At 46.7% G+C, this 27,213-nt stretch overlaps 1 protein-coding gene across 1 annotated transcript in view; it reads left to right on the top strand.

Moving 5' to 3' along the window:
* The first annotated feature begins 1,321 nt into the window (after positions 1–1,321).
* atr (ATR checkpoint kinase) overlaps positions 1,322–27,213 on the top strand; it is a 29,450-nt gene continuing 3,558 nt past the window's right edge. The window contains exons 1-39 of the mRNA XM_080522617.1: positions 1,322–1,411; positions 1,656–1,747; positions 1,992–2,144; positions 5,057–5,952; positions 6,036–6,178; positions 6,271–6,438; positions 6,765–6,925; positions 7,056–7,208; positions 7,536–7,734; positions 7,975–8,228; positions 8,339–8,535; positions 8,873–8,973; positions 9,168–9,339; positions 9,843–9,998; positions 10,780–10,974; positions 11,125–11,220; positions 11,422–11,511; positions 11,671–11,766; positions 11,967–12,097; positions 13,757–13,900; positions 14,091–14,184; positions 15,118–15,243; positions 15,419–15,625; positions 15,804–15,917; positions 16,129–16,244; positions 18,225–18,345; positions 18,610–18,747; positions 19,003–19,165; positions 19,289–19,455; positions 23,329–23,493; positions 23,932–24,023; positions 24,123–24,214; positions 24,356–24,536; positions 24,677–24,862; positions 24,957–25,116; positions 25,289–25,468; positions 25,911–26,053; positions 26,630–26,727; positions 26,862–27,091. Of these exons, the coding sequence (XP_080378743.1) occupies positions 1,359–1,411; positions 1,656–1,747; positions 1,992–2,144; positions 5,057–5,952; positions 6,036–6,178; positions 6,271–6,438; positions 6,765–6,925; positions 7,056–7,208; positions 7,536–7,734; positions 7,975–8,228; positions 8,339–8,535; positions 8,873–8,973; positions 9,168–9,339; positions 9,843–9,998; positions 10,780–10,974; positions 11,125–11,220; positions 11,422–11,511; positions 11,671–11,766; positions 11,967–12,097; positions 13,757–13,900; positions 14,091–14,184; positions 15,118–15,243; positions 15,419–15,625; positions 15,804–15,917; positions 16,129–16,244; positions 18,225–18,345; positions 18,610–18,747; positions 19,003–19,165; positions 19,289–19,455; positions 23,329–23,493; positions 23,932–24,023; positions 24,123–24,214; positions 24,356–24,536; positions 24,677–24,862; positions 24,957–25,116; positions 25,289–25,468; positions 25,911–26,053; positions 26,630–26,727; positions 26,862–27,091 (6,423 nt within the window). The 5' untranslated portion in view covers positions 1,322–1,358. The remainder of the gene's footprint in view (positions 1,412–1,655; positions 1,748–1,991; positions 2,145–5,056; positions 5,953–6,035; positions 6,179–6,270; positions 6,439–6,764; positions 6,926–7,055; positions 7,209–7,535; positions 7,735–7,974; positions 8,229–8,338; positions 8,536–8,872; positions 8,974–9,167; positions 9,340–9,842; positions 9,999–10,779; positions 10,975–11,124; positions 11,221–11,421; positions 11,512–11,670; positions 11,767–11,966; positions 12,098–13,756; positions 13,901–14,090; positions 14,185–15,117; positions 15,244–15,418; positions 15,626–15,803; positions 15,918–16,128; positions 16,245–18,224; positions 18,346–18,609; positions 18,748–19,002; positions 19,166–19,288; positions 19,456–23,328; positions 23,494–23,931; positions 24,024–24,122; positions 24,215–24,355; positions 24,537–24,676; positions 24,863–24,956; positions 25,117–25,288; positions 25,469–25,910; positions 26,054–26,629; positions 26,728–26,861; positions 27,092–27,213) is intronic.

Here is a 27,213-nt window from a genome sequence, read left to right as displayed (position 1 = left end):
ATTTGGATGAGTTTGTGAAGCGATTTGCTGCACAGCATAGCAATCGTCGCATTCAGCTTTTGTAAATGTATTTATTTGTATTTTATTATTATTTATTTTTAATAGCAGATTTTGTGGCAAGGCAAGTTTATTTGTATAGCACTTATACAACAGGGGCAATTCAAAGTGCTTTACATTATTTAAAAATACAGCAAGAGGAGCATAGTAAGATGTTTTTTTTTTTTACAATGAATAAAAGCAAATATAAGAAGTAAATAGATAAAACATTTAATAAGACAATAGTTAATGGAAAAAATACATTGATAGAAGTGTTTGTGTTTAATCATAACTGCTGCAAAACATGAAGGTTTTTAGCTTAGATTTAAATATTTTAAGGTTTGGGCATGTTTGATTTCTTCAGGGAGTTTGTTCCAGGAGCATGCAGCAGCGTGAAAGCTGCTGCACTGTGTTTTGTTTTTACTCTTGGAATTATTAGCTGATTAGTCTCAGCTGACCTTAGGGACCTTGCGGGAATATAGGGTGGGAGGAGATCTGATATGTATTTTGGTCCAAGACCATTTTGTGATTTGTATGTAATTAGGAGGATTTTGAATTCAATTCTCTGAGAGACTGGTAGCCAGTGCAGGGATCTCAGGATTGGTGTAATGTGTTCAAAGTTCTTTGTTTTTGTTAGGACCCTAGCAGCGGCGTTTTGGATGAGCTGCAGCTTACGAACTGCTCCTTTAGATAGGCCTGTTAGTAGACTACAATACTCAAGTCTACTCCAAACAAATGCATGGATTAGTTTTTCAAGGTCTTGCTTGGACATGAAACCTCTCATTCTTGTTTGTTCTGACGATCAAGTTCAGCGCGCATTGTTCATGTTCCTTGTTTATTGTCTGAATGAAAGAGATAATAAAATGTTTTTTTCTCCCACAAACCTACCGTATGTCTTTGTAATAATTTACTGGATGAGAGAGAAACCTGTACACATGCATGCACACACTAGTTCTATATGTAGAACAGGCTGTAAGGGATGATAAATATACATAAATGTAAGACATTAAGATAGCCACTTATCAAAATGATGGCCACACTAAAATATCTGCTTGCCACCCCTTTGCCACCCCATGTATAAATCTCTAGAATCGCCACTGATCACGAGAGAGAGAGAGCTTGCGTGGCGCGGGGCCGAATGAAGATTGACCCTCGATTCTTGCCGTACAACGTCACTTTGGAGCGAAAGTGTTCGAATGGTTTATTCTTCTTTAGGATGACAGCACATGTTCGGGCGAAGATGTCTTTTTCTCACACGCCTGTTTAACGAGCTAGTTGGGAGAAAGTTGTGTTATTCAGTATTCACTCTCCTTGGTCTAAAGATGGAAGGACTAGAGATGTCTGCCATGATCCCTGCTCTCCAGGAGCTAGCGAGGTGAGTCGTGAGCTCGCTGTCACATCCTTGTCTGAACGACACACTTTGTTTGTTTTTGCTAGTTATTTAGTTGGTCTACTGTACCACTATAACTTGAATGTCGACTCGAATGTTAAATGTCGGATACACCAAAACATGTTGTAGTCGGCTTTCGCTACTACTGAGATACATATTGTTGAATAGCTATTTAATGTCCTTCCCAGATATGACTGTTTCCATTGGTATGTTATCTTATTCTTTCCAGTGCCAGCGCTGTAGAATACAACCAGGTCGTTCAGAAACCTCGTCAGATTCTCTGTCAGTTCATCGACAGAATTCTGACAGACGTGGATGTCGGTGAGTAGGGGGGGGGTGTATCTTAAAAGCCTCCTCTGAATTAAAGTCAGTCCAACTCTCTATAAACTGTATTCATTTGCTAGTGATAATAGCAACAACAAGAACAAGAACGACAACAACAACACCTCTCTGTCTCTCTCTCTGTCTCTCTCTCTGTCTCTCTCTCTCTCTCTCTGTCTGTCTGTCTGTCTGTCCGTCCGTCCGTCCCTCCCTCTGTCCCTTTTACTGTGTGTTTGTGTTTTAGTGGCGTTGGAGCTGAGTAAAAGGTCGAGTTCAGAGCCTGCATGTGTGATGCTACTGGACTTTGTGCAGCACATTATCAAGTCCTCCTCTCTGATGTTTGTCAACCCAGCCTGCCAGCCAGCTCACTACTCTGACGCAGAGCAGAGCAGTGCTGGTAAGAACTAATGCGCATAGCCTTCTCCCTCATTGTGTGTGCATATAATAGTATAAAAGGAATAACTTCAAAACAATAACTTTGTATTACCTAGAGATGCTCCGATCAGGGTTTTTGGTGCCGATCACCGATCACCGATCACTGGAATCAGTGATCTGCCGATCCGATATCACCGATCACCGATCACAGCGTCGAAAATGGCAATTGAAGCATTCTATTTATTGTGTAGCATTATTTATGTTTTAAATTATTCTTAACACCATTGACATTGTATATTAAGTATTTAAATGAAATTAGGAGATGAGAAAGTATCATGAATTGACGACCATCTGTTTTATTGAATTCACAACCACCTGTAGCTTACTTCAGGAAAAACAAATAAAATGTGAAAATAAAAATCATAATAAATAAAATGTACACTGTCACATCAAATGTGCAACATTCCACTCGAATGAGAGGAACTAGGGGCTCTTAGAGAACTTGGAGCTTATACTGTAACTGTAGCTTTCCTGAGGAACAATAAACATACCCAAACTAAACTGCAACATAAACAGGCTATAGCCAAATATAAAATACTGTTTCAAGTCAGTCAGTTTCAAGTCATATTTAGGAGGAGATAAGACAGCAAGTCAGCAATAATCAATAAAACAAAAAAACAAAACATTGCACCTAAGGAGATTTCAGACTCAAACCTTACTTCTGATTAAGCAGCATCACTGGCAGATTAGCCTTGAGAAATACAAGCATCTCAGCGTTTTTGGCACTCAGCCTGTTCCTCTTATCATCTAAAACAGTGGTCTTCAACCGGGGGTCCGCGACCCCTAGGGGGTCCGCAGAGGTACTGCAGGGGGTCCGCCAATTTTTGTCATAATAATTGACATTTTTCACCAAAATAATCAGTGAGAATTAAAAAATATAACAAAAATGAGTGAGTAAAGTACGAGCATTAATAGGGAATAATAAGCAACTTTTGACAAAAACTATTTACAATATAAATGATGCCCATGATTCTAGAGTCTCACATAAAGTCAGCTGGGAAAAAAAAAAACACCTGTCTAGCAAGCTAGGTGTTGGCTAAAACGCTGCAGTTCGGTCTTCATTGCGAAATTAACGTTAATTAATAACTAGCATAACGTTACTAATTTAGTTAGTTTGATAATAACAAACCCGCCTCTTTGCTTCTCTATGCGCCGCTATAGGAGAGGAACACAACGCGCTCCTTTACCATTCCGAGGTCAGATGGCTTTCCCGTGGATCAGTATTGGCGCGCGTCTTTGAATTACGCACAGCTATCCACGAGATTCTGCTACCGCGCGGAGCTGGCTGCGCATTTCAATGCATTTCCGCGGATTCCGCGGTGCCCTCGCCTGACGTGAAATGCGCAATTGTTGATCACTTGGAGGCACTCGAAAGTCAATTTGAGAAGTACTTTTCTGAGACTGAGTCTTGGAGAAAGCACAAGACATGGATACGGTTATCATTCAAAGACAATGCATCCGACGGCTCAAACCTGACAGCCGCTGAGGAAGATCAGCTGATCGACCTAACCACAGACAGTACACACAAGAATGTGTACGAGTCACAGCCTCTCACCCAGTTCTCGATGAGCCTCTTGCCTTTTGCAACAACTTATCTTTGTGAAAGTGGATTCTCCTCCCTCACCTACCTGAAGAGCAAATACCGTTCCAGACTGCAGTCTGAGGATGACATGATGCTCTGCCTGACAGTCACAGCCTCTCACCCAGTTCTCGATGAGCCTCTTGCCTTTTGCAACAACTTATCTTTGTGAAAGTGGATTCTCCTCCCTCACCTACCTGAAGAGCAAATACCGTTCCAGACTGCAGTCTGAGGATGACATGATGCTCTGCCTGACAACCTCCATCTCCCCCAGAATAGACAAGCTGTGTACCACCAACCAGGGCCAGTCATCTCACTGAGGTAGGCATACCTGGCTTCCTGAAGCTAAAAGTTTCATTGTTGAAAAATAATAATAATAGAAAATATAAGCCTCATCAACAACAACAACAACAACAACAACAATAATAATAACCAATCATAATTATGCATGAACGTTTTATCAATCATAAACACATATAGGCTAATAACCCAGTATATAAATAGGTTAATACGGTGAAAGAAAAGGTGAATGAAGTAAATATAAAAGTTATTATAGGCTTTAAAATGTGAGATATTTAAAAATATATATTACATGTGGGGGTCCCTGTTCTGTTTGTCGCTCGTCCAAGGGGTCCTTGGGTTGAAAAAGGTTGAAGACCCCTGATCTAAAATATGTCCTGCTGCTGAAAAGTCGCTCGCTATCTACACTTGTGCAAGGTGCACAGAGGAAGACCTAAAACTCACGCGCTAATAGTTGTTGTTGCTATGGGCCAAGTGACTTCCTGCTCGCGGGGTCACATGACGTCGGTGAACACTACCTACACTACGCTCGTGAAGTCGCGCTGGAACTCTGACCAGCACTCGTGGAACGCCTCTCGTCCAATCAAAGCACTCGGTCCCTTTATGACGTCGAGCCCAGTGTGCGCTTCGGCGCTCTCTGAGCGAATCGACGAACGCAGCAAATGCCGTATGATATTCGTGGTATTGAAAGACCTTGCGTGCGTTCCTCCGCAAGGTATTTCTTTTGAGCAGACATTACAAACGGCATATTTGTTGTCTCTTTCCGACACTGTGTAATATTTCCAGACTGGCGACGCCATTTTGGAAACTGATCGGTCATGTTTGATCGGCCGTTTTGAGAACTCCGATCAAAACCGATCAAGGCCATATCGGCCGATACCGATCGGCGCCGATCAGATCGGAGCATCACTAGTATTACCTCACTCTCCCTCCTTCTATTCTATTCTCTACCTTTATCTCTTCCTCTCCCTCTTTTTCCCCTCTTTTCTCTCTAGAGTTCAGCAGGTGGGTGGTGGGGAGGTTACTGCGAGTGGTGGCGGCCCCTGAGTGTGATGTCATCCATGGACGAGTCACCACTGTGCTCTGCTCCTTACTGCACGCGCTCAAAGCCCGAGCACCAATCATCTTCAGCTCCCTTGCGCAAGAGCTGCTCGGGTTGGCCCAGGACCTCAGCAACATACTCGCCACACACATGCTCATGAAGAGAACACACACACACCTCGCAGGCACACACACACATACCCTGTGGCCTGTGACACTTCAGTGCTTCTCTGTCTCCCCTCTGTGTGTCTCCACCTACCTCACCCCCTCTCCCCTCGTCCTCTCCTCCCCTGCTGCCTTGGAAACACTGATTGCCGTGACGCTCGATGTTCTGAGCGGCACTCTCCGGGGACTGGCTTCCGGCCGCGAGGCGGGCGTGGCATGGGAAGCGGCTTGCTCTGTCCTGGCCAATGGCAGCGTTCGTCTAAAAAGGGTCTCTATGGTGATGTTGAGGCGATTGGTGGAACTGGGAGAATTTCCTGAGAGGCGGAGCCAGGAGTTCTTCACTGCTTACCTTCGGCTGATGGACACACACATGCACACACACACAGTTGAACAGCAGCCCTACAGCGGAGAGCTGCTCAATCTGACGCGTAGTGTGTTTGGGCCTAGTGAAGTGAATCCCCGGTTTGAGCGTGTCCACCTGGCACTGCTGTTAGAGCGTGTGTGTGTGCTGGCGGGGTCAGGGTCAGGACTGGGGTCGGAGGTTAGCCGATCTCTGTGCCTGGTCTTCAACTTCCTGCTGTCCGTCGCTCCGGGCAATGAGAGCGCAGCGTCGTTACGGAGACAGAGAGTCACCGACGTCTGCAGAACCCTCACTCACAGCATCGGCACTGAGAAGCAGCTTGAGGTACACACACACACACACACACACACACACACACACTCACTCACTGTGTGTTATAGATTAATGGTTTCTTGTCTTGTGTGCAGTGTGTGGAGGGCTTTCTCCATGCCGCTCTGAAGGCTGAGGTTACTTTGGCGACGCAAGAGAGGGAGAAAGGGGAGACTGTTGCCAAGAGACGCTGCTTAACCGTCGTCCCCCTGTCCAGCAAGACTCCCGAAACGCCGCCGATGTAAGGGTCCTGTCTGTCTCTCCATAGTAGTTTGCACTTCATCATCGCTCTGTGTGACACCTCTGGTGTGTGTTCTTGGTGTGTGTCTTCAGGGAGGTGGACATGCGCGTGCGGAGCGAGGTGTGGGCGGCGGTGAGCGGCAGGCTGGAGGAGCTGCTGACTTCGCTGAACTCTGACCCTGATCCCCAGACCACCCTCAGAGCCCTGGAGGGGCTGGCCCTCATCCTACACCTGGCCGGCCTCTGTTCCTCTCCCACCAGGTAACACACACACACACACACACACACACACACACACACACAAAACCATCTTTTTTTTTTTTTCCCAAGTATTTTTATTCAAAAGTTACACAGTACAATATGATTAAACATTTTACATTTTTTTTTTTTTTTCCCCATACATTTCTGCCCACCCCCCCACCCAACCCCGAACATTTCCTGCAGGGCCCTAAAGTTACATTGGCATAGTAATAACATTAAAAAAGGAAAAAGAAAATAGATTAAAATAAAAGTTCACATTACACACAACCATCTTAATACAAATGTTAATGACATTGCTTTTTTTTCTCTCCATGTACTCTCTCTAGCCCCTCTACACTTGTGTGGGTGTCTCCTGACATTCTAGACAAGGCTCTGAAGAGCTGTCAGTCCATGTTGGACAGGACTCAATCCAACACTAACCACGCCCACACGCAGTCTGCATTAGAGCTCACAATCAGGACCCTGGACTGCATCTTGTACCTGATCAGTAAGAACACACACACACGCACACACACACACACACACACACACACACACACACACACACACACCCTCTACCTGGCCACTAGTGGTTGCTGTGTTGTAATGAGACTTATTTTTCCGATGCGTCTTTGCAGTGAGCGGCGCCGGTAAGGACGGTCTGCAGCAGAGTGTGTGTGCGATGTTGTCTCTGCCGTGGGTGTGTGAGCACGCATCTCTCTCGGCCTATCGGAGCGCAGGATTCCCCTCCAGCCTCCCCGGGTTGGCTCAGAGACTGGGTTCCTGCTACTGTGAGTCACATGGATGACTTAAAAACCTGCCTTTTGCTAACATACGTCAGCATGGTGTTTGTCATGGAATTTGGATTGATTTTGGATTTATGGAATGTAAGTAATTATATTGTGGTGATCAATGGTGGACTACTTTACTTACTTTAAGTAAAATTCCACTGGAATGGGATCAATTATCTCTCTTAAAGTGTAGTAATAATAATTAATAACTACTTGGAAGTTCCCACAGAAAAACCAGCAGTGGTTGCAATGTTTGAGTAGTAACTTGAAATGACTTCAATGTTTAGCAATGTTTAAGTAGTCATTTCTCTCTCTCTCTCTCTGTAGCCCCTGAGGTCCAGACGGAGTGTGTGCTGCTGCTGGCCTTGCTGCGGCGGGGGGTGTGTGAGGCGTGGCGTGTGTTCGTGTTCTCCCAGGCTCTGGAGAGTCAACATGAGGCGGTGAGGGCCGGAGCGGTCCGAGCTTTCCCCCTGCTGCTACACCACCTGGGACACACACACCACAACCTCATACACACCACCTTACTGTGAGTACACACACACACACACACACACACACTGTATTAAAGGTGCAATATGTAATACTACATTTTTCTAAACTTCCTAACGTTTGTAATGACAGTGTCATCGGTAGCAATCAAGGAATGAGATCCCTTGAAAGAAATATTACATTTATTGTGTGCCTGTGTGCGTGTGTGTGTGTGTGTGTGTGTGTGTGTGTGTGTGTGTGTGTGTGTGTGTGTGTGTGTGTGTGTGTGTGTGTGTAGCACCAGGCTTGAGGACGGTTCAGAGCAGGTGACTGTAGAGCTTGCCAGGATTGCCGGTCAGCTGACCTGCGTCCTATCAGAGAGCTCCCAACTCAGTGTCACTCACACGGAGCCCATCCCGCTACCCACAATCCTCTGCTCCCGTATCAGCCTATCTGCCAAGCATGCTGGGATAACTGCATCCCTGGGAGCGTCGTTCATCAAACCACTTCTACCTCTGCTCGAACGACATGCTGCCAGCAGTGCCAAACGAGGTGTGTGTGTGTGTGTGTGTGTGTGTGTGTGTGTGTGTGTGTGTGCGTGTGCATGTGCATGCGCGCTATTAAGGGTGTTTTGTATGTGACACACTATGTTTTTGTCCTAGTTTTCATAGAAGCTCTGCCTCACATCTGTCAGCACATAAGTCTCGGGGGCGGCGACTGCGACTCCCAGGCCGTTCTGGAAGCTCTGATTGGTCTCATGGAAGACCCGGAGCCACAGGTCCGAACACTCTTCGGCCGATCCATACGTTTCCTGCTCGCAGAGCCCACCCCGAACCCTGACCAGGGTCCGCTCAGCGAGGTGAGTGATGTCACATGATCGGGCGCCTATGTAACAGTCGCCTGTGATGTCACCTACAGGGTTTGAACCGGGGACCTCACCCAGATGCCACACACGTATACCATTATACCAAGAGGGCTGTCTCTGGGCTGAGGAGTGGTGAAGCAGGGCTACCTCGTCACCAAATCACCTCCGCTATACCTATATGCTGCCATGTTGGAGTGTACATCTAAAAAACCTCAGTTTGGAGGCCTATGTAGCCCTACCACTTGGCCCTGCCCCTACAACAAGAATTGGGACAATGTCAATGTAAAATGATGAGTTGAATGAGTTGATGTGTCCCTCCTCCTCCCCCCAGCTCCTGGTGTCCCGTCTGAAGGATGCGTTCACAAACGCCAAGCTCAACAGGGACGACGAGCTGCACAATACTCTCATCCTCACTACGGGAGAGATCGGCAGGTAACATGCATGCACACACTCACACACACACACACACACACACACACACACACACACACACACACATACACTGTCAAAATCAGAAAGAGTGTTTCATAGACCATGTTTACTTGGTGGCAATTCTAATGATCTTCTGTCCCTCCCTCCCTCCCTTTCCCCCTCTCTCTCTCTCTCTCTCTCTCGCCCTCCCTCAGGGCAGCACAGGGCAGCCTGGTGTCCTTCTCTCTGTTGAGGCTGCTCCACTGCCTGCTGTCCAAGTCGTCTCCTGTGTCTGTGGCTGCCTACACTCAGATCAGAGCGCTGGCATCCGCTAAAGGCCTCAAACTGCAGACCCTCTTCAGCCAGTACAAGAACCCCGTCTGCCAGGTCAGACCAGCCTAAACCACTCCACAGCCCAGGATAGATAGATAGATAGATTGATAGATAGATAGAAATGAAAGAACCCTGTCTGTCAGCTCAGTCTGTGCTACACTGAAGGTGGTTTCCTGGAGACAGATTAAGTCTCATCCTGGTCTACAGTACAACACACTTTCAGGGAAAGATCATAGTTTTTAGGAGTTACCCAGACTCAATTTAATCCTAGACTAAATTGTACTTTCAATAGGAAAAAAACTTTTAGTCTAGGCCCTAGACTCTAGGGTGAAGTGTTATCTGTCCAGGAATTACCGCCGTTGAAAGTTTGACTAGAAGACCACACATTTAGGCGGAGAGAGCATTTTTATCAAGTTCCATTGTCCACCAAGAGTTGCTGAATTGTCTCTACACTATGCCAAACTGCATGGGCATCTTGTATACAGAACCACAGTGCAGTGTGACAACAGTGAATACTAAGGAGACCGCTCCTGATTGGTTGGTTCTCTCTGGTGTAGTTCCTGGTGGAGTCGCTGCACTCGCGCCATGCGACTGCCCTGCGGAGCACGCCAGACCAGAGCAGCGAGTCAGCCAATCAGAGAGAGCTGGCCCTCGACATCCTGTCTCAGATCGCACACGCCTTCGACTTCCCAGACCTCCACCGCTTCCTCACTGTAAGTATGAACACACACACACACACACACACACACACACACACTCTCTCTCAACTGCTTACCATATGTGTGGTGGCCTGGGAAAACCCGTCGGATGTCGCTGGCGTTCGTTCGTGGCAAAGAGCAAATATAGATGGAAATCGCGATTTTCGCGATTTTGATATTATGTGGTATTCTAGTACTTTGAACTCCATACTACATTATGGTGAATAAACATTTTAAGAAAACAAAAGAGAAAGTACTTATTTTGATGTTTTTGTGGCGGGTAGTTTGCTAGCGAAACAACATCACGTTGAACGTGTCTCATTCTCAGTTAAGCAACGCACGCACACATGAGCGAAAGGAGAGACGATACTTCCACCTGTGTTATTGCCAGTTTACTGATGCTCACAATAAGCATAAAGTAATAAAATCTTAACTAGAAGACACACAAATGGATCTGTCCCTCGCATACCGACGAGGCGAGCAGACTACCACCGCATCACAAGCAGACAAACGAGACCGGCCGATCTGCATAGGCTCCTCCCCCGACCCGGAGGAGAAAGGGGAGGATTTCTCTTTTTAAAATAAAGGGCTATCTCAGCCATTCAACCAGTTATGAATAGCTGAGAACTTCTAATTTATGGAAATATTAAAAAATGAAAATGTCAAAATGCCACCATGTGAAGGGTTTTCCCAGGCCACCACACATATGTTTACCCTGTAAACTCTGTGTGTGTGTGTGTGTGTGTGTGTGTGTGTGTGTGTGTGTGTGTGTGTGTGTGTGTGTGTACGTCCGCAGCGTACTCTCCAGGTGCTCCTGCCTTATCTCGCCGCAAAGGCCAGCTCCACTGGCTCCGCCCTCATACGCACTCTGGCCAATGAGCTCAAGGCAAATCGACGAGAGATCCTGATCAACAACTTCAAGTACATATTCAGCCATCTTGTCTGCTCCTGCACTAAAGAGGAGCTGGAGAAAGCCTTTCACTACTTGCAGGTAACTTAACCTGCGTGTGTGCGTGTGTTAGTGAGTATATGAGTGTTGAATTAACCTTCAAGTGAGAATTGAGTAGGGTACCTGCTTGTTGCAGGATTAAAGTTGTTGTTGTTGTTGTTGTTGTTGTTGTTGTTGTTGTTGTTGTTGTAGACCGAGACAGAGATTGAGCTGGGGTCTTTGCTGAGGCAGGACTTTCAGGGCCTTCACAATGAACTGCTGCTACGTCTGGGAGAACACTACCAACAGGTCTGAACACACGCACACACACACACACACACACACACACACACACAGCACAAATGACTACAGCACAAATGTTTAAAATCTTATTTACAATTACATCGTATTGAAAGCGTATTGATTTAACTGTTTTATCTCTTTTCCTGTGTGTGTGTGTGTGTGTGTGTGTGTGTGTGCGCGTGCGTGCGTGCGTGCGCACTCATGCAGGTGTTTAATGGACTGGCCATCCTGGCCTCCTTTGCCTCCAATGACGACCCGTACCAGGGTCCCAGAGACATCACCACCCCTGAACGCATGGTAGTTCCATCACTTCCCCCACCACCGTCATAGTGATAGTCATGGCATCACCGCTTTCTGAATACAAACCACCAAATACAAATGCAGCATACAAATCTCTCTCTCTCTCTCCCCCCTCTCTCTATCCTTCCATTCCACTTATGGTTCTCTCTCCCTCAGGCTGACTATCTACAGCCCAAACTACTGGGCATCCTGGCCTTCTTTAACATGCAGCTGCTCAGCTCCAGTGCTGGAGAGAAGGACCGGAAAAATATGGTGCGTGTGTTTGTGTGTGTCTAGATTGATAGATAGAGTACTTAATTATCCTCTTAATTGATACATACTATACACACGAAGATACAAAACTATACATATTTACATGCAAACAGTAGACATGTTCAGAATTGTGATGAAAATAACGTGTGTGTGTGCGTGTGTGTGTGTGTGTGTGTGTGTGTGTGTGTGTGTGTGTGTAGGCTCTGACCAGCGTGATGGCTCTGATGCGTCTGATGGGCTCTAAACACATCAGCTCTGTGAGAGTGAAGATGATGACCACACTGCGCACCGGCCTGAGATACCGAGAAGACTTCCCTCTGCTCTGCTGCCAGTCAGTACACACACACACACACATATCTCAAGCAGTGTTTCCTCTATATGCATTTATTCGTGGCGGGCCGCCACGAATGAATTTCCTCCGCCACTAATTGATTCAGACAGTCCACTTTGATTCAGGCTGCCCAGAAAGGCAGCGAGTTATTATGACGGAGAACAGAAAAAAAGCAGATTGAAGCTAGATTTAGGCCGCTTCCAGACCAACATTTCGTTACGATTTAGGGCGTAGTTAGTTACAATATGTTACAATGTTGCAATTAACCTCGTCGTTTGTGTTCGCACTGCAATCGAGACTGAATCGCTCTCAACAGGCGCGCGGCGCGAGGCGACGCGCTTTCAAAACAGTTTTGTGATTGGTCCGAATTTAGCGGGACATTTGGATTTCTCTCTTCGCCGGTCCCTTTAATCCCGTAAACGTATCCTAATCGAAAATGCAACATCATCAGCGACGACTGTGGGTTATTGCATTTACTGCTGTTCTCTGGTTCATGTTCTTATACCAGTGCTCAGTATAGAGTATTTTAAATGAACATTCGTAATGTATGTCTCTGATGTTCATGGTCAATTAAATCAGCCTATTTTGTGAAACAAATAATGTTCCCGCTAATGGGTTAACCGAGCATTCTCGCACCTAACGTGCAAGCACCTAGCTTCGAACTATTCATAGCAATATGCGCGGGGCAAAAATAATCTATTGCCTCTAAAATCACCACGAACAGAACGGCGGAGGTACGGGTAAGCAGGGCTCATGTTGGTGTCCTCAAAGGTAAGAGTTGGTTTTCTTTAACTCAACTGATAGCATTACCTTGCTGTTGTTGTTTACCGAATGCTCCATCTGACTGTCACACTGTGATTTTACTTGTGTAAACAGAAACAGTTAATGAGTAACGTTAGCCGGTTTTGTGCGTGTACTCTCATGTAGGCCTACTTCGTATTGATCTTTCTGTGTGTGTGTGTGTGTCATGCGCGTTCCACATGTTCCGCTGCAGCTGTAGGTTATATTGGTATTTGATCACCTTCTATATAAAATCACCTGCTCGGCGTTAATGACTTAACTGCTATTTAAGAAATTATAATTGTTGCCACCCTCTAGTTTTTGGTGAATTTACGTCTTTGTTTTGATTGCCAGTGCGCGTTTTATGCGCGTGCACGCGGAAAAAAAATGCGAAGAATGAGCTCTCCGTCACTGATGTGAAAAATCCTGGAGGAAACACTGTCAAGCCCTTGCTTCCATCAAGCCAATGCTTTATCTTTGAGGGGACATGAAAGAGTGGACATTTCTCCTTTCAAATGGGTTTTTATTTGAGAGCAAAAATATACAGTAGATGTAATGTACATGTTTTCTATCTATGATCTATTATGTGCACGTCAGATGATGGCATACAAATAACAATAGATCTGAGTGAACATGTCTGCTAGAGGCCAAGGCAGGTCAAGGCAGGGGATCCAGACTCAGTCTGATGGTAGGGACTAAGGAGAGGCCTGATCTACAAACTATGAACCCTGACCACAACCCTGAACCTAACCTTAACCACATTTTAACCGATTAGGAAATTCAACATCAGTTTGCTGGTCAGTCGCTCCCCAAGCTCACTGATGATGCCCAGTGTACCTAGTGACTTCCTCACTCTCACTTCCTATTTCCTGTGGACAGGACGTGGGAGTGTTTTGTGCGGAGTGTAGAGCCCTCCCACCTGGGTCCTCTGCTGAGTCATGTGATCGTGGCGCTCCTCCCCCTCATCCCGTTACAGCCCAGAGAGACCGCTGCTATCATACGCTACCTGGTACTGGACAACAGGTAACACACACACACACACACACACACACACACACACACACACACACACACACTTCAACTAATACTTAATTTGTGCTTACTGTCAGAAGCAAATAATCAAAATATAAAAGGCAAAAAATGTGTTTTAGTTTATGTGTCGATGTACACACACACACACAGACTGTAGCCTGCCTGTGTTTCTGTCATGCAGAGAAGAGGTGAGGGACTACCTCCATGAGATCTACTTCCTGCCTGACCACCCTGAACTCAAAGACATCCACACTGTGCTGCAAGACTACAAGAAGGTCTGTAGAACAGGTGGTGGTGGTGGTGATAATGGTTATAGTGGTGGTGGTGGTGATAGTGGTGGTGGTGATAATGGTTATAGTGGTGGTGGTGGTGATAATGGTTATAGTGGTGGTGGTGATAATGGTTATAGTGGTGGTGGTGGTGATAATGGTTATAGTGGTGGTGGTGATAATGGTTATAGATAGATGGATAGATAGACTTTATTTGTCATTGCTACAGTACAGGTACCAAACAACGAAATTTAGGAGGGGAGGCTCCCCTGGTGTTTAGGAAAGGAAAAAGAAACACATTTTAGAAAAAGCATAGATGCATAAAATCACAAGAAGGTAAGGAGCTGGTTTACATCAATAGAGGCTATGTACACAATCCACTGTACTATACTGCACAGATAGTCAACTAGGGTTGTCATATTTCACATTATTTTAAAGTGTCACAGTTTGCAGGCTTGAAAATGTACATGTTTGTGCCTCAGCACTAGCTGCCATACAATCCGTCCGGACTGTCCTGGGCCCAGAACTTAGGCCTTTTCTGTGTTCAGGGCCTTGACGGCCCTGTGGTAGAAGCTGTCCTAGTGGTGGTGGTGGTGATAATGGTTATAGTGGTGGTGGTGGTGATAATGGTTATAGTGGTGGTGGTGATAATGGTTATAGTGGTGGTGGTGGTGATAATGGTTATAGTGGTGGTGGTGGTGATGGTTGTCGTGATCATGGTGACGGTAATAGTGGTGATGATGCTGATAGTGATGGTAACGATGGTATTTATGGTGATGATGATGATGATGATGAAGGTAATGGTGATGTTGATGGCGGTGGTAATGATGAAGACGATAGTGGTGCTGGTCATGATGATGATGATGATGATGATGGTCATGGTGGTGGTGATGATGATGAAGATGATTGTGGAGATGATGAAGGTGCTCCTGTCTCCAGCTGACCTCCAGGACCAGTGACCTGGCTGCAGCTCTGCAGCTCTCCATGAGAGCCGTTCAACACGAGAATGTCGACGTCAGAATACACGCTCTCACCAGCCTCAGGGACCTGATGCACAGCAACCAGGTAGACACACACACACACACACACACACACACACACACACACACACATCGAGCTAATGTAAGGTAAGGGAGAATATCAATGGTTATGTCTATTGAATGTGGATGGTAAGATGATTGCTTCAACCTGTGTGTGTGTGTGTGTGTGTGTGTGTGTGTGTCCTCCTGTGTGTGACCAGGAGTGGTTGTTGAGGCAGGTGTGTGCCAGCGAGGCGGTGGAGCCTGTGATCTCGTCCCTGGTCCTGGTGTTGCTGCGGGGGTGTCAGGACGCCTCCCCCGAGGCCAGGCTGCTCTGTGGGGAGTGTCTGGGGGAGCTGGGGGCCGTCGACCCCGGCCGCCTGGACCTCTCTCACACACATACAGACGGCAACCGCAACACCTTTGTGGTAAGGACCCCACGCCCCTCCCCAAAAAGCCCCAAACCCCCCCCCGATAAACCTAACGTAGACCCTCCCCCTGCTCACTAAGACCATACATCATACATATACCTGTTTATATGTTCCCAGGAAGGGTTGATTTGATGATTTCATTCAAAGTTGACCAAAATGACTGTGTGTGTGTCAGAGTGGGGTAGAGGACCAGAACTTTGCCTACGAGCTGCTGACAGAGCTGACCAGAACCTTCCTGGCGTACGCAGACGACGTGAGAGCACAGGACTCAGCCGCTTACGCCATGCAGGTATACGCACACACACACACACACACACACACACACACACACACACACACACACACACACCTATATTATAGCTCCATATCCAAACACACACACACAAACCAGCTTGTACTGTAGCTGCTTCATGTAGCCCTTACTCTGTGTGTGTGTGTGTGTGTGTGTGTGTGTGTGTGTGTGTGTGTGTGTGTATATATGTGTGTGTGTCATGCTCCAGGAGCTCCTGTCCATATTGCAGAGTCGTGAGGGCGGCAGTGACTCTCCGGGTCGCAGGCTGTGGAGGAGGTTCCCTGAGCAGGTCCAAGAGATCCTGGAGCCTCACCTCAACAGCAGGTACACATTTTAATCATTTATTTCTGTCCACATAGAAACAAGTATACAAGGACACAAATACTGAAGGCACAGATGGGATGCATTCACAAACAGACATGGACAATGTCTTTCACATACAACAGGACAAGACTCACGGGTACAAGTAACACCGTCTCCGCCATATTTGGCGGCTGCCAATAATCGCAGAGACAGAGCAATACTTGCTAAGCCTTTTTGCTTCTCCCTTGGACATTCCCAGTAGACGTAGTCCTCTGACAACCAATCTGTGCACATGTCCAAGACTGCCAAATATAAAGACTAATAGCGTACACCTATAGCCTAGCTCTGAGATGGTGTCTACAAGCTGCTGGTATTTCATGACCTTAGTCATGAAGGCTTCCTCTAGGCTTATATCAAAGGTGCATGCTACCTCTAATACAGACACCTCTCTGGACTCTTCATTAACAACAACAACATCTGGTGTGTTAGCAGACAACTGTGAAAAGTGACATTGGTCATTACAGAAATTGAACATGGATGCATTGACACAAGCATGTGTATACATTTTCACTGTAACTGGGAAGTGGAGTGATATGTCCTTTACTATTAGGCTCACAATTCTGTCATGACGTGCTATATACATTCCTTTGTAAACATAACAGTCATTCAAGATATGTGAAAGTGTTTCTGTAACCTGTTCTGTGGTGTGGTGCAAGCAATGAGGAACCTGAGTGGAGGGAAACCAAATAGAGAGGTTGAGTCTGGTAGGAAGGACTTGTAATCTGGCCTTGGTTGTGAATATGACAATGTCCTCATCGAGTGCAGTGTTTTTTAGAAAAGAATGGGAAACAGAGTGATCAGCTGTGGGAAGACATGCCAGTTTTCCCTGGAGTTTCAGACCAGTCCAGTGTTGTTGTTGATGTTGATGAAGGTCCATGAGAGTCCGTCTGGCCCCTCTAGATGTTAGCTGGTGGCTCTGTCCAGCAAAGTAGGCTGTTGCCCTGACCTGTGTGAGAGGGTCAGATATACAGTTCTCTGAGACCCGAACAGTCTCAGTCAGACCGCACCCACTCCAGGGACACCCCGGCTCGGACACAGAGGTCATTCAGGTCTGGCCAATCAGACCAGACTCCAAAACCAGCGGAATGAGTGTCCAATTTTCCGCTGGGTTTCCTCTTGAACCCAAGGAAGTGGGGCTCCGCCCCCCTGGCAACTGGGACCTTCCTTCTCCTCAGGTCCAGGAACATGGAGGAGCGGGCCAGCTCCCTGACGTCCTTGTCGTCGTTGTTAAGCATCCTGAGAAGATGGGAAATTCTCATGCTGGTGTAGATCCATTCTACATTGGGGACCCCTAGCCCTCCCTCCCATTGGGGATGAAAGATGATGTCACGGGTGCTGTGTGAATTGAGTCCAAGCCACCTGCGCACTACGCTCACAGTCTTGTTGTTCATTTCACACAGCACTTTCTGGGGGATGTGGACATTGGAGAAGAGGTGCTGAACTTTGGACAGGGCCACCTGCCTGATGGCTTCTAACTTCATAGTTAGTGGCAGAGGACAACTGTCTATCAAGTCCAGCCTGGAAGTGAACTCAGTCAGGATGTTATTGACTTGCTCCTTCCACTCTCCTGCGATGTTAATTTTATGTCCAAGATATGGATATGTCTCATGGAGAGAATTTACATGAATGGGCTGTGTTGCTAAAGAGAACACAGGGGGTGTGTCTGTTTTTGAGTGGTACCACCTGTTCCCCCCACTCCGCCTCTCATACAGGACAGCACATTTGCTGGCTTTGACCTCCACACACACACACACACACACACACACACACACTTACACAGCAGGCACACACACACACACACACACAGACACACACACACACACAGCAGGCACACACACACCCCATATGCAAAGGCACATATACGTGCAGTACGAGCAGTCAGAAGGTGGTGAACACGTGTCTCCCTCTCCTCCCCTTCCTCCCCCCACCCCCCCTACGTAGGTACAAGAGCAGTCAGAAGGTGTCGAACTGGTCCAAGCTGAAGAAGCCTGTGTATCTGAGCAGCCGCGGGTGTAAGTTCTCTGATTGGTCAGCCAACTGGGCCGGGTACCTCATCAGCAAAGTGAGTGAAAACCCCCTTCTCCTTTTGAACTCCTGATCAGTCTATCGGTCCTCTATCCCTAACCCTGGGATTCAAACCAGCTCGAACTGGTCCCCTAGTCCCGCCTAGGTTGTGGGTTCAATTCCTGCTGGGACCATATATACATGTATATACTGAAAAATGTAAGCACTCACTGCGATGTAAGTCGCTTGGGATAAAAGCGTCCGCTAAATGGCATATATATCATCTCTGTTTATTGGAATTGCGGTCATTTCTGTGTTTCAGGTGAGACATGAGTTGGCCAGCAAGGTGTTCTTCTGCTGCAGCTTTATCATCAAGCACGACTACAAGGTCACCATCTACCTGCTGCCTCATATACTGCTCTACATGCTGCTGGGCTGCACCGCCACCGAGCAACAGGAGGTAGACACATGCACACACACACACACACACACACACGCACACACACCACTTCACAATATACACTAACACACACACGCACCACTTCACAATTCACACATACAGTACACCTCACTACTTCTCTCTCTCTCTCTCTCTCTCTGTCTCTCTCTCTCTCTGTCTCTCTCTCTCTGTCTCTGTCTCTGTCTCTCTCTCTGTCTCTGTCTCTGTCTCCGTTTCTCTCTCTCTCTGTCTCTCTCTCTCTCTCTCTCTCTCCAGGTAACAGAGGAGATATTGGCTGTGTTGACGGAGGGGGATGCGCGAGCGGGGCGTGTCCAGGAGACAACCTCTACCCTATCACAGCTCAGTACCCAGACAGTGTTCAGTATGCTCGCTCACCTCACCCAGTGGAGCCGACACATTCTCTCCTCCAAACAAAGCGGTGAGTCTCACACACACACACACACACACACCACAAAACACTACCATTGTCCAAACATAGTGTGTATATCTGTGTACTGACTTGCGTGTGCGCGTGTGCGTGTGTGTGTGTGTGTGTGTGTAGAGAGCGGTGAGTACCAGCGTGTGGTGGCGTTCCTCAAGGGGATCCCGCAGGACGTGCTGGCCAAGGCCTCACTGCGCTCCAAGGCGTACACGCGCGCGCTCATGCACTTCGAAGCCTACAACCTGGAGAACAAAGAGAGCATCCAGGACCAGCTCACTTTCCTACAGGTCAGACCCCCTCCAAGTCCTTCCAGCTCTCGGATTTATTTTGTCCTGTATCATTTTGCCCTGTGAAGCCCTATGGCGCTTTTCCACTACCAACCCGAACCGGGTCGCATTTGCATCCGTGCCGTGCCGTGCCGTACTTTCAGAAACGCTTCTCCATTATACTGAGCGACCCGGGACTGTAGGTGGAGTTACGTGTCATAAGAGCACTTCACTGTAATAAGTGCCGCTATACAGCTCAACAGGGGAAATGCGATAAGAATTATGTCAAAATGCAGCACTATCATGCACAGATCAGCCTTAAAACATGTAACGTTAAGTGACTATTACTTGCCGCTTTCAGTTCGTCACATCAACGGGGGAAATGCGAGATGAACGGAAAGTCCTAAAGTGTTCCCCCTTTCCACTGGTAATAAGGAATTGGCAAGAATAGATCGATATAAATAGATCAACATTTAAAAACAGATGAAGAGAATGATTACAATATAGACATAAAAGTGTTATTACTGGAACTGTATTCTAATAGCGGGATAAAACACTCTCTCTATTTCGGGCTAAACTGTGCGGTGTAGCCGGCGTCCTGGTTCCTCCAGCAACCGGACACTTCCATAAATAACAACTAATATGTAAATATGTATAATACCACGTTCATTGATAAAATGAAGCCAGGGATGGAAAGGGGTGATGGCAGTTTTAGAAGGGGGATGATGAAGCGCTGGAATATGGAACGGCACAGCACAGCACAACGGGGGGAAATGCGATAAGAATTATGTCAAAATGCAGCACCATCATGCACAGATCAGCCTTAAAACATGTAACGTTAGATATATAACGTTATACAGGGAGCGATGTATTTCTACGGAAAGGCTGTGCTTCTCTCATTGTGTGTGCTTTGTGTGTTGTGTGTGCTTCTCTCATTGGAATGACGCGGGGCTCAAGCGCTGTCTTGCTGGTAGTCAAATATATTTATTTATACATAGGGATGTCCCGATCCCATTTTTTCATTACCGATACCTGGGCTTCAGGTATCTGCGATACCGATATCAATCCGATATTTGTATTTATTGTTTTACTCCTGAATAATAACAAATACTTCCCCAGTATATAGTCCACAACAACAGTTGGCTATTAAAGACTGCCAGCCTTTATTCAAGCAACAAAAACAGTACTCTGCAGTACTCAGTGACCAACTGGTTTAAAGTTAAAACAATTTAAACTGCAGCATTCAGCATTGTAAAAAAAAAAGAGTTACTGTCTGATTTCTAGTTTTAGTGCCTTCATGTTTTTATTCTATGTATCTTCTCTTACAAATGGCAAATCAATTATAGCACCCTTTTTAAAAGTGTAGCCTAGTAACGCTGCTGGTGAGACCGGAAACCAGTCCCAGAATCAAAGGGGTGTCAACAATATCTGCTTTTCGTTTTTTTCATAACAGGCAACTTGGAAGTTTTAAAGTACCACTCGTATATTATATCGACAGTTTAACGATCACTAAATACTTATAATCTGTGGGTTGGATTCACTGTTGCCAGAGGCTACCGGTAAGTGATACCTGGCTTGTAAACATAGTGTAGCAACCCTGTTCATTAATGTTCATTAATGCTTGAGTTCATGTTCATGTTCGCACTGTTACTGTGTTGTGTGCCAATGCACCCCTGTGATTGGTGGAGGTCACGGGGGGGGGGTGGGGCGGGTGCTGCGTGTGTTGTTGAGACCGTTGGGAGAGAGAGCTCCGGTGAACTAAGAAAGTTGTGTATGAGATAGTTTACAATTAAACGCACAGATTACATGAGAGAAGCTATCTGTCATTATTTCAGTGGGGACGTTACAATACTTTCGTTTTAGAACGAAACGTTAGCCGCTAGCAGCGTTTTTAGCAGTCACCATTCTTGAGCAAAACATTGCTACAAACAAACATTCAAATACTCAATGTATGACGCATCATTTGAAAGCTTACCATCTGTAGTTTCAGACTATGTAAACAAACGAAAAATGACGTAAGCAAATGGTTTATGATTTCACCAGCTAGCATCATGACATTGTCAGACTCATTACACACAGGTAGCTACTAGCCAACTCTCATGCCCGTGACCACTGACAACTACTGTTGTCATCACGTGAGTGACACGCCGGATCGCGAGCCCCAGATCGCTGCCTATTTTTTTTCTGGTGCGATCTGCGATCCAGCATTCAGGACCGATATCGCGGCGATATGCGATATCAATATCGGATCGGGACATCCCTATTTATACAGCATATGGATGTTACGTGCCTGTTACTTGCCGCTTTCAGTTCGAGTAGATTTGTAGTTTAGATCTCGCAAACAGGGATAAAGGGAGCAAGACGCAAATCTGCATTTGGCTGAGTGAACGGCGAGTGAACGGCGAAAATGCCTGGACGGCACAGCTTGGGATTCCATTGAAGTTACAGGGAACGATGTGTGAAAGAGGTTTAAATGTTGAAATAACAGTAATACCATGTGCATTGATAAAATGACATAAGGGATGAAAAGGGGAGATGGCAGTTTTAGAAGGGGGGTGATGAAGCGCGCTGGACTGAGGGACAGCATAGGCACAGCACATCGCCATAATAGCGATTTTTTTGTTATGCTTGTTGTCAATAAAAGTTCTATGATGCATTGAAATGACATTAAACTAAGATAATACGATGGTTAGCATAACTTTTCTAATCTTTATTAATAAGTTATTACAGAAACAGTAAGTGACATTTTCCTAGAGCGAAATCTGTTGTGGTATTTAAAGATGGCGGTTAGCGAAGAAATCTATGAACATGGGATGACGATTTCCATTGACCAATCAACGGTGTGCAGCATCACACGTCACACGCAGCCTGGCAAAAAAGTACCTTTCCCCAACTTTCGCTACCCATCCCGAACAAAAACTATTTTAGTTCTTGTTCGGCACGGGTACCAGAAATGGCACGGGTACTTTTGGCAGTGGAAAAAGGATAATAAACCAGGCCAGCCCGGGTCGACCCGGGCTAGCCCTGTAGTGGAAAAGCACCACTAGTGTAGCAGTGGTGGTTTGGAACCACGCCGTCCTCTGATGAGGTAGCCCTGTCTAGGGTTGGGTACCGAAAACCGGTACCGGTTACTTTACATTCGGTACCTACCGAATTGCAACGGAGATTTCGGTTCCTCGTTTCGGTTCCTCTCTCGCCCCCTGGTGTCCGAAATGGACGTTACATGCAACAGTCAACCGCACGTGACATCGCCTGTTAAAGTTCCACTCAGTTCATGTAATCGAGACTCGCTCTCAACATGCGTGAGGCGACGCGCTTGCAAAACAGTTTTGTAATTGGTCTGAATTTATCGCGAAATTTGGATTTAACAACGACACTATTGGCAGGGGAAAAGAATTGGAGTAAAATTTTTATAGACAACGGATTTACATGCTGGAAAATCACGTCAGTGACCACCCCGCCAATCAAAAGTACCGATTTAAGTACCGTTTCGGTACCGGTACCGTTTTTAAAGTATCGATTTGGCACCGGTATCGAATAAAACCCAAACGGTACCCAACCCTAGCCCTGTCTGAGGTAGGGCCTGACTCATGTGTCGACCCTCAGACTCCTTTTGAGGATGTCCTCTTGGCTTAATGGTAGACACTTGTCTCCCACATGGGAGATCCAGGTTCAAACCCTTGGCAGTCTCAGTGCCCTTCACCACAAGACTAGCCCTAACCCTTCACCATAAGACTAGCCCTAACCCTAAACCTATCACCCTAAAACTAGCCCTAACCCTAACCTTTCACCCTAAAACTAGCCCGAACCCTAACCCATCACCCTAAAACTAGTCCTAACCCTAACCCATTGGTCGAGCCCTGGCTGAGATCTCTCTGTGATTGGCTGCTGCAGACGCTGTATGCGGCGATGCACGAACCTGATGGGGTGAGGGGCGTGAATGCTCTGAGGCGGGAGGAGCCGTCGCTACGGGAACAAATCCTGGAACACGAGAGCATCGGTCTTCTCCGAGACGCTACTGCCTGCTACGACAGGGCGATACAGCTGGAGTCGGACCAGGTACACACACACACACACAGGGATACATGTCTCAATCCTCACACTGAAGAGAAGTTAACTGTTGAAAGATTCTCTATACTGCTCTGTAATGGACCTATCGCTAAGCCACGCCCCCTTTGAAAACTCAGACAAACAAACAACGCTTCACTGACAGTGACTGACTGACATTCAATGACTTACAATGGCGTTGGCAAATTTCTGATTTCTGATTTACCACAGCAAGTAATAGACATGTTTTTTAAAGATGACAAGAATATTTTGTCTAGAAGCTTTTCACCATCAGATACTAGCGAGTTGTTTGTCCGAGTTTTCTGCCTGTAGTGACTTTTGCTGTGATATGATTGGACAATTTCTATTTTGGGGTGTGGCTTAGCGATAGCTCCATTACCTCTCTTTCTCTCCTCTCTCCTCCTCTCCCTTCCCCCTCTCTTTCTGTAGATAGGACACTACCATGGGGTGATGAGTTCTATGCTGGGGCTGGGACAGCTCTCCACTGTTATCACTCAGGTCAACGGAGTACTGGCCAACAGGTGACACATGCTACAGTCACACTGCTCACAAACATCCACTTGATGAGTCTTGATGCGTGTACATGTTACTTTAATTGGGGTGTGTGTGTTTGTGTGTAGGCCCCAGTGGAAGTCAGATCTGAACACCTACAGGGTGGAGGCGGCCTGGAGGCTCAGTAAGTGGGACCTGCTGGAAGACTACCTAGGCTCAGGTGAATACTCATACATACATACACACACACACACACTCTCACATACGATTTTAATAGGAGCCTTTTTCAATTGAAATTGTATGTGAATTCAGAATTGACCCTAACCCTGGTGGTATCGGCGTGTGTGTGTGTTCGTTTTAGACCGTAAGTCGTCCAGTACGTGGGGTGTGCGTCTTGGGCAGATGCTATTGGCTGCTAAGAGACGCGACTCTGAGACCTTCTATGACAAGCTGAAGCTGGGGAGGAAGGAGCAGGTGGTCCCCCTGTCTGCTGCCAGCTACGAGTGTGGGACATACCAGAGAGGATACGAGTACATAGTCAGGTGTGTGTGTGTGTGTGTGTGTGTGTGTGTGTTTGTTTGTGCGTGTGTGTGTGTGCGTGCGATACAAACACCCGATATTTGTTGGTCTCTGACAAGCTTACTGTATAATAAAGTGTGTGTGTGTGTGTGTGTGTGTGTAGGCTCCACATGTTGAGTGAGTTGGAGCATGCCTTCACTGAGCTACAGAAGCCGAGAGAAAGCTCCGCCCCCAGCCTGGCCCAGCTGCCTCGCCATTGGCCAGACAGGTTGGAGATGACCCAGAATTCCTTCAGGGCCAAAGAGCCAATCCTGGCCCTGCGTCGTGCGCTGCTAAGCTTGAGTTCTGGGTGAGAACACACAAACACGCACACATGCACAGTCACCTCGTTGCATTAAAAGTGACTTGGTTTAGGGTATTGACATGTTGTGTGTGTTTGTTAGGCCGGTGTGTGAGGAGCTGGTAGGGGAGTGCTGGCTGCAGAGTGCTCGTGTGGCGAGAAAGGCAGGACACCACCAGACAGCCTTCAATGCTCTGCTGAACGGAGAGAAAACACACCTCGCTGAGCTGTTCACAGAGAAGGCCAAGTGGCTCTGGTCTAAGGTACACACACACACACACACACACACACACACACCCACACCCTAACAACACTTCCTTCAAAAGCGAATGTGTAAAATGTTTGCCTGTGTGCGTGTGCGTGTGCGTGTGCGTGTGTGTGTGTGTGTGCGTGTGCGTGCGCGTGCGTGTGCGTGTCTGTCATACGTACATACAGGGGGATGTGCACCAGGCTCTGATCGTGCTCCAGAAGGGCGTGGCCCAGTGTTTCCCAGACGACCAGCACCTCCTGGACCCCCGTAGCCTGCAGACCAAAGGCAAGGCCATGCTGCTGGTGGGACGCTTGATGGAGGAGACCGCCAACTTTGAGTCCAACGCCATCATGAAGGCCTACAAGGTAACCCAACACTACCACCAAAACCAGCACTACCCCCAAATAGGGTTGCAAAATACCTGTGAATTTGGGAAACTTTCCGATCATTGCCAAAGTTTCCATATGGAAACCCCAACCCCCTTCCCCCAGAAAGCAGAACTGTTTATAACCTTATAACCTTCACACAAACACTCATCGTTTCCACAACATACTGACACTCTCTCTGCAGAGGGACAGTAGGTCTGAACTACGCAGGGACCCACACCATCCATTGTCAGAGATAATACACACTTTATACGGGGTTGGGGGATGGGGGTTGGGGTCTGTTCCAACCAACCATGACCACAACACCATCCCAAAGTTCCTCAGTGTTGTTGTTTGTCATTCGTTGACCTCCACCTCCACAAATGTGCGCTTAAGAATAAAGTTAGATTGATTGGCTGGTTGCTTGTTGGTTCTCTGTCAGGACGTGACCACTCTGCTGCCAGAGTGGGAGGATGGAAACTTCTACCTGGCCAAATACTATGACAAGGTGATGCCCATGGTCACGGACAACAAGCTGGAGAAACAGGGCAACCTCATCCGCTACATCGTCACCTACTTCGGAAAGTATGAACATTCTCACACACTTAGCCTCAGTGATAGCAATGGTTAGGTTGTTGCTACACATTTTCACACTTAGCCCAGTGATACCAATGGTTAGTTTGTTGCTATACATTCTTATGGATTAGTGCTGACAGTGTTTGTAGCGGACTTCACAAAAGAAGTTCCCTCACAGGAAATAAAAAAGTTAATGTATTGTATTTAGGGCTGTCAGTCGATTTAAAGCAATGTGTTGATACATTGTGTCTTATTATTTGATAATTAAGATATTAATTCCGAGATCACATTAACTATTATCCTTGCACTCAGATGGACTGAATTCTACTTGTTGAAGAAATGTTTGCATTTGAGCAAATTTGAGTGTCATAGCAAAGGGTTTCTGTATTTACATTTTTTAAATTGAACATTTTAATTTTCTTAAACGTTTCCGAAATGGTCTAAAAATGTGTTTTTCACTTTGTCATTATGGGGTATTGTGTGTGGATTGATGACAAAAAAAAATACATTTAATACAAAATGTGGAAAAAGTGAAGGGCTCTGAATACTTTTTTGAAACCACTGTATATCCATGTGATTCTCCAGAGCTCTTCAGTTCGGGAACCAGTACATCTACCAGGCCATGCCCCGCATGCTCTCGCTGTGGCTCGACTTCGGGGCTAAAGTTTACGAGTGTGAGAAAAGTAAGTGTGTGTGTGTGTGTAGGTGTGTGTTTGGGTGTTCGTGAGAGTCTGAGAGAGAGATTTTATTATTCCTCTTTTTAATTGCTGGTGTACCACTGGTTAAGCCCATGTATCTCTCTGTCCCCCTGTGCCAGCGGGGCGGGCGGATAGGCAGATGCGCGTGGAGCTGGGGAAGATCAACGCTGCGGTGAGCGAGAACTGTGCCAGCCTGGCGCCCTACCAGTTCCTCACGGCCTTCTCCCAGCTCATCTCCCGCGTCTGCCACTCCAGCGACACGGTCTTCACCGTCCTGATGGCCATCGCTGCCAAGGTCCTCCTGGCCTACCCACAACAGGCCATGTGGCTGATGACCGCTGTGTCCAAGGTGTGTGTGTGTGTGTGTGTGTGTGTGTGGGGTGGGGGTGGGGGTGTATTCAAAAGTATAGTACAACATAAAACAATGTTGTACATAAATGCACTTCCAGCACTACATTTTATGTTATGAGG

Source organism: Nansenia antarctica (genome assembly GCF_963989245.1).
Source record: "Nansenia antarctica genome assembly, chromosome: 1".
NCBI lineage: Eukaryota > Metazoa > Chordata > Actinopteri > Argentiniformes > Microstomatidae > Nansenia > Nansenia antarctica.
The sequence above is the reverse complement of the archived record's forward strand: the minus strand, read 5'-3'. Positions and strand labels throughout refer to the sequence as shown.